Here is a 7,467-nt window from a genome sequence, read left to right on the forward strand (position 1 = left end):
CTTTGCGCAGCTCCGCCTGACACCCCTCTTCTCCCTCCACAGACAAATACGCCATTCGCTTCATCCCCCACGAGAACGGCGTCCACTCCATCGACGTCCGGTTTAATGGGAGACACATTCCCGGCAGTCCTTTCAAGATCCGTGTTGGGGAGCAGAGCCAGGCCGGTGACCCAGGGCTCGTCACAGCCTATGGGCCAGGCCTGGAGGGCGGAACCACAGGTAAGCACCCCATCCTCCTATCAGGTGCCATCGAGCCATTTTTCTGTCTATAAGACGCCCCCATGTATAAGACACCCCCTCTTTTTCAGGACTCCAAATTAAGAAAATGGGGGGGGGATTACCCCAAGTTGTTGAGCTATTTTTTAAGGGGGCGACTGTCAAAAATCACTCACCCCGCAGGACCAACACAGCCGATTGCAGACGCGTCAATGAAGCAACCAATTGTCTGCATGCGCACCAAAAGTAAACGCCCATCGCCCACCCAATCATAGCTGCCAAGTCTCCCGTATTCCCCGGGAAACCCCCGTTTTTCCAGCTGTTCCGAGCCGGAAAAACGGATTTTTTTTTTTGTTTTTCCCCGGTTTATTCTGGCGCGGCAGCCATTTTGGAATTGGGCAGAGCATGCTCAGAAGCGACTTTTGATGCTGCTGTGCCCAGTTCCAAAATGGCTGCAGCATGACTTCTGATGCGACGGCCATTTTGGAACTGGGCACAGCAGCATCAAAAGTCACTTCTGAGCATGCTCTGCCCAGTTCCAAAATGGTGGCAGCGCTACTTCCAGTCTGCTACTTCCGGTCCGGTCCCTTATTTCTTGGCAGGTATGCACCCAATTGCCACAGCAGCCAATAGCCTGCGGAACTTGCCGCAACAACAAATCACCCGCCAAAGCGCCACTGACCATCTCCGGCTCACGGCAGCCACCGATCGCCAGTCCTACCTCACTACTGTCCATGTATAAGACGACCCCAATTTTTAAGCTTATTTTTTCAAGAAAATAACCTAGTTTTATACATGGGAAAATATGGTATTTAGGCTGTAACGGCTGCGATTCCTTGCAACTGACCCCCCACATTGACCACATTTCATGTGTTGGACCGTTCTTGACCCAATTGGCAAGCCTATAGTGGGTTAAACCACTGTGCCTAGGGCTTGCTGATCAGAAGGTCGGCGGTTCGAATCCCTGTGACGGGTTGAGCTCCCGTTGCTCGGTCCCAGCTCCTGCCAACCTAGCAGTTCGAAAGCACGTCAAAGTGTAAGTAGATAAATAGGAACCGCTACAGTGGGAAGGTAAACGGTGTTTCCATGTGCTGCTCTGGTTCGCCAGAAGCGGCTTTGTCATGCTGGCCACATGACCTGGAAGCTGTACGCCGGCTCCCTCGGCCAATAATGCGAGATGAGCGCGCAACCCCAGAGTCAGTCACGACTGGACCTAATGGTCAGGGGTCCCCCTTTACCTTTATAGTATCACCAGCCAACTCCCTTATTCCACCCGATTAACTTTTATTATAATTATTTTATTATTATTATTATTAGAAGCACACACACCACCCTGCCCCTTCTTCAGCCACAAACGAGTGGCTTGCACCAGATCGGTCGAAACAATCAGAGAAAAAGGCAGCCCCCACCTGCAGCGGGCTTGCAGGAGACGGCACAAAAGGAACAAGGGAGGAGGAGGGAAGAGGAAAAGGAGCAAGCTCAGGCCCCAGTTGTTACAAATTACTTAGCTATATATATATATAAATATAAATATACCCCAACAACTGACAAAGCAGTTTAAGAAACATGATAGAACAATGAAAATTAAGTTGATGGACTATGCTGAAATGGCAAAAATGACCAGAAGAATCAGAAATCAGGAGGACCAAAACTTTAATAAGGAATGGGGAAAATTTACAATTTATCTTTAAAAAAAAACCATTGCAAAGTTAAAACTGTTAGTGGGATTGCAATAACACTTGTAATGTAATGAAGAACTATGGAGATATAAAAAACTAGATTACTATAAAAGAGGCAGAAGGAAAGGACTAAGACCCACAAAGGGGAGGAGGGAATTCCAGAAGATTACTGGGAATCCTGTTTTTATATACAGTACGTTATGGTGTGAATGTAAATTTTAATATGGAAAATCCAATAAATAAATAAATCTGAAGGCAGCCCTGTTTAGGGAAGCTTTTAAAATTTGATGAATTATTGTATTTTAAATTTTTTTGTTGGGAGCTGCCCAGAGTGGCTGGGGAAACCCAGCCAGATAGGTGGGGTATAATAATAATATATTTGGGGGGGGGGGGAGAACAATGAAATTATCAGCTGAGGAGGCGCTCCGTGGGGCTGGCCTTTCTCAATTTCTCCCCACTCCTCTGGCAGCTCAGAGTTGCTTAACCCCCCTGTCTCCTCCTTTGGCAGGCGTCTCTTCCGAGTTCTTTGTGAAGACGCGGAACACGGGGTCGGGGGCCCTCTCGGTCACCATCGACGGCCCCTCCAAAGTGCAGATGGACTGCCAGGAGTACCCTGAGGGGCACAAGGTCACGTACATGCCCATGGCGCCCGGCAACTACCTCATCTCCATCAAGTACGGCGGCCCCCAGCACATCGTGGGCAGCCCCTTCAAGGCCAAGGTCACAGGTAGGTACCCTGCAAGCAGGGCCGTCTTAAGTATATCCGGCGCCGTGGTGCAAAGATCCCTCCGGCGCCCCCCTCCCGTTTCCCAGAGTTGCCGACCTTTTTAGCTTTGCAGGGCTGGAGGAGGCGAGCAGCAGCTGGAGGGTGGCTCTTCCGGTGGGGAAGAGGCAGAGGCTCCGGGCGCGGCGCTGCTTCAGCGAGGCGAGGCGGGCGAGGGCGGCGAGCTAATCCCGGAAGGCGCCACGCTCTGCCTCCGCCTATTCCCTGGCGCCCTCCAGAACTTGATGCCCTGGTGCCCCGTGCCACTTGCCTCTATGGGCAAGACGGCCCTACCTGCGAGACGGGCACCTAGCTCCCATAAGGGGAGGCGCAGGGGCCAACCTCCTAGTGGCCAATTTTGGGAAAGCCGCAAGTGGGATCCGAGCCCCGAGAGCCCTCTCCCGTCCTGCGGGTTCCAGCAACTGGGATTGCAGAGGTGTTGTAAGCCAAAAATAGCTTATCTCCTGAGTTTACGGCAGGCTTCTTCAACCTTGGCCCCTCCGGATGTTTTGAGACTACAATTCCCATCACCCCTGACCACTGGTCCTGCTAGCTAAGGATCATGGGAGTTGTAGGCCAAAAACATCTGGAAGGCCGAGGTCGAGGAAGCCTGGTTTACACCAATAAAAACTCAGAAACGTGAGGAGTTAGGAGTCCAGCGTTGTTTATTGCAAAGCAATAGGTTACATTCGGATCGTTCCGCGTCCAGGCAGTGGTATTTATAAAGTTTCAAACAATGCCTTTCAGTTTTCACCAGTCGTGTACATCATTACCTCATTTCATGTTTAATACACATGCGCGATAAGCATTGGCAATTTCTGCTGATTAAGTTCTGATTCCCACCACGTTCTGTTACGCTGTGTTAGTGTCTTGCAAAACCATCAGTTTCATAAAGCAACATACTACCATAATTTCCCTATTAGAAGCACACTCAAGGATTTACAGGGGTACACCTTATCGCGTTTATTGTGGCCCTTTTGGGCCGCCACCACCACCGAGGCAGATCCTAGGAGCCACCCATAGCCCACGAGTTTGCCTAATCCACTCTCGGAGCCCAGTGGCTGTCACTGCCTCCAGTGGGAGGGAGTTTCAGAGGTCAGATATTTTGAAGGAAGCCGACAGGGTCTCTTCATTGCTGCCTCTCCATCCCTTTCCCCAGGACCCCGCCTGTCCGGCGGGCACAGCCTCCACGAAACCTCGACGGTGCTGGTGGAGACGGTGACCAGGGCCTCCTCCTCGTCCTCTTCCTCCTCGGTGGGCGGCAGCTACAGCGCCCTGCCCAAGTTCTCTTCTGACGCAAGCAAGGTGGTTGCCCGGGGGCCTGGGCTGACCAAAGCCTTTGTCGGACAGAAGAACACTTTCACTGTGGACTGCGGCAAGGCTGGTAAGCATTGGGGGAATCTCCGGAGAGGGAAGGAACAGTGCCGGATTTACGTACAGTGGTACCTTGACATCCGAATGACTCGACTTCCGAAGGTTTCGACTTACGAAGTCGACAACCCCGGAAGTCTTTCCGCCGCGCGTGCGTCCTGTGCCTGCGCAGAAGCGGTCCACGCGGTCCACGCATGTGCGGAAGCGCGAAATCGTGCTTCGCGCATGCACAGAACGGGCACTTTGACATCCGAAGACCTCGACTTACGAAGAGCGCCGCGGAACGGATCGTCTTCGTAAGTCGAGGTACTACTGTATAAGCTCAACAAGCTATAGCTTAGGGCCCCACTCTCATGGGGGGGCCCCCAAAAAATTAAAGGGAAAAAACCTGGATAATAAAGCCTACATACAGTAACTGTGTTTTGTGTTGCGTAGGCTCCTAGGATGTAAGTCTAAAATATCACTGGTTTGCTCATTTCTATATATATATAGGGTGCCTACATTCTGCATGGACGGGTTGCATGGCAACATGTAGCGTGAAGCTGCAAACTGCAGTGCAGCCCAGTTGAATGTAGGTCAAGCTGTTGTACCTGTTATCTAATATTAAAGAGTGCTTGTAGACTGATGATCAGGTAGCATAGACTAAGGGTATGAGTCTTATGCCTACTGATTGATTTCATGGAATACATAATTTATTTATTTTGATCCCATTATAAAACTATTTTAGAAAATAAATTCACCTTTATTATCTAGTAGGCCTATGCGTGCTCTGGTACATGGGGTCACGAAGAGTCGGACACGACCAAACAACAACAACAAAATATTATTATTTACTACTGTAGTACAGTTCCCTATTACGCCCACTTGCTACTATAATACTATATATAAATATTATAATTATATTTATTCTTAATTGTACAGGGTGAGTCCTTTAAAAGAGGCCCCGTGGATACAGCGTACACATGTTCCACGGGGCTTCTTTTAAAAGACCCACCCTGTATTTCAGTTCAACAATTTGAGTCCCTTGTTTGTTTGTTTGTTTGACTTCCCTCTATCTCTTCTGCATTACTCTTCTGTTTAAGTAATCTGTATTTGATTATTAGCAAGAAATTCCCCTTGTATCTGGGAAGTTAGTCCAGGCCCAGCCGAGTGTTGTTGTTGGAACCATGTTTTGTGAGATAGTTTTTAAAGCAATCCCAATTATTCTTATTATTCTGCAGGTACCAACATGCTGATGGTGGGGGTCCACGGCCCCAAGACCCCCTGCGACGAGGTCTACGTCAAGCACATGGGCAACCGTGTCTACAACGTCACGTACACCGTCAAGGAGAAGGGCGACTACATCCTCATCGTCAAGTGGGGCGACGAGAGCGTCCCCGGGAGCCCCTACCAAGTCAACGTCCCTTAGGAGGAGGGGGGCTGGCACCTATCCCCCCCTCCGGGCCCCGCCCTCCGCCCACCACGCCAAAGACTGCTCCCCTCCCAAACCCCTCCCTATGTCGCCCCAGGGCGGGGCCGGCGCCACGAGGAACCTTGGGACAATTTGTTTCGCCTGTTTTGGGGTGCTTTATTTTTTTTCCTTTTTAACTATTTCTCCCGGCTGTGAAGGTGTGGGGGGGCGGTGGGAAGGGCAAGGGGTGTGCACCATTGTAGCTGGGAAAGGATGGGGTTCACAATGGGGAGGGGGTAAAGGGGAGGAAACCGGAAGTCGCGGAGGAGGAAGTGTCGGTTGTTGCCGTTCACCAGGCAGGGGGCATCTTCATGTGGCGGGCCGCCCCCTCCCCCGACAGTGGAGCCACAAAGGTTCTGCTGGGAAAAGGGTGGAGATTGTGTCCCGTCCCAGGGAGCAGGCTGAGGAAGGCAGAGCTCGGTAGGTTATGGGCCCAGTTTTTCCAGACCGCAGGGGCCGGGGAATCTGTCTCCCGGCGCCGTTGAACGAGTCTCGCCTTTTCGGAGATGTGGAGGGCCAGCCCAGAGGAGGAAGCGAGGAGGAAGGAAGGAGGGGGAGCAGAACGCAGGGTTGTTTAGAAGACTTCTGCTGGGACCAGGTGGACCGGGGTCACCTGTGATCCTCCGAACTATAGGAGCAGCTGCCCCGTCAAGTGTTGACGGCGAGGGTTGATTGGAATGATGCCGTTTTGAGTGAGAGCGAAGGCTGGGTGGGGTACTGTCTCCCAGGAAGATGTGCAATGCGACCACCCTGCTCGTTGGACGGGGGTTTATGCAGCAGACCTTCTCAGCCGACCAAGGCCAAAGTTTTGGGGTTTCCCCCCACCCCATAGTAGACCCGTTGAGGGTTTTCTGTGCCTTCTGCTTCCCACCCCGTCCACAAACTGGTTTGCTGTTGCTGGGTATGGGGGCGGCCCAAGCCAGAGAGAGAGAAAGAGAGAGGAAAGCCTTTTTATATAGAAGACGACGAAGAAAGGGGGCGGGAAAGAAAAATAATGATAATAAAGAAATATTGGGGAAACGGGATGATAAGGATCCTGGCCCACATGGGCGGGACTGTTTGTAACTGACAGCCCCTCGAGGGAGGGGCTTTTTTATAGCAATGTGTTTGTGGTTGCATGTTTCCTATGGTGGGCAGTGGGAGACCCAGCCTGCCTGCCCCCCCACCCCCGGCAATAAAGATGACTTGCTTTTAAAATGCAGTGGTGTGGCCTGTTTTTGTGTGTGGGTTTGCTGGTTAAAATCCCGCAGAGCATATCCAAATTCCCTTTTCTTTCAGTGGGATGCCTGTAAGACTTGCAAGTGTAGCCCAATCTCCCATTACCAAAGAACACAGTCCCGGTTCAGACGTAACCCTAAACCGTGGTGGTTTAACAGACACCAAGAACAGACCCCCTACAAGACGAGGGACGAGGATGAACAACATTTTGAGATGCGAACAATCATGAGAGGGAAGGAGACAATCAGGAAGAGAGTTTTAGGAAAAACAGGAGGCCGTTCTTATTGCACTGGGATCAGCATAAAACAAATTAAGCTACAATTAGGGACAGGTTAAGTGTGATGTAATTAATTGCAAACCTTAATATCTTTATAATCATGAATTATGGATGTGTGTAAATTAAAAACTCAAAAAGAAAAAAAAGGGTTGGAAAAGGGAGGGCGCCGAGTTTACCCATAATGCCAAGCCACAGTTAAACCATGGTTTGTAAGCTAACAATAAACCATTGCTTCACATTGTGGTTCGTTGCCGGTAAGCAAAGCGTAGAATTGTAGAGTAAGAAGGGGACCCAACCGTCACTTAGTCCAACCCCCCACAACGCAGGAATCGAAACTAAAGAGTCGCGGCACATAGAAACATGCACAGCTTAAGAATTCCATGCCATTCCATGGAGTGTGCAGTGTTGGGAATACCATTAAACGTCAGGAAAACTATTAACTGGATATGACAAAGGTGGGACCCGAGCCAATGCATTCAAATGACAATAAGGA

The 7,467-nt window shown here is 50.6% G+C and overlaps 1 protein-coding gene across 5 annotated transcripts in view; it reads left to right on the top strand.

Moving 5' to 3' along the window:
• Window positions 1-6,680, top strand: part of FLNC (filamin C) — a 126,676-nt gene extending 119,996 nt beyond the window's left edge. For all 5 annotated transcript variants that reach the window (XM_060279264.1, XM_060279265.1, XM_035128538.2 and 2 more), the window contains 4 exons: window positions 43-219; window positions 2,404-2,622; window positions 3,818-4,042; window positions 5,250-6,680. In XM_060279264.1, coding sequence (XP_060135247.1) covers window positions 43-219; window positions 2,404-2,622; window positions 3,818-4,042; window positions 5,250-5,437 — 809 coding nt within the window. In that variant the 3' untranslated portion in view covers window positions 5,438-6,680. The remainder of the gene's footprint in view (window positions 1-42; window positions 220-2,403; window positions 2,623-3,817; window positions 4,043-5,249) is intronic.
• Window positions 6,681-7,467: the final 787 nt, after the last annotated feature.

The sequence above is a fragment of the Zootoca vivipara genome, chromosome 10 (genome assembly GCF_963506605.1).
Source record: "Zootoca vivipara chromosome 10, rZooViv1.1, whole genome shotgun sequence".
NCBI classification, from domain to species: Eukaryota; Metazoa; Chordata; class Lepidosauria; order Squamata; family Lacertidae; genus Zootoca; species Zootoca vivipara.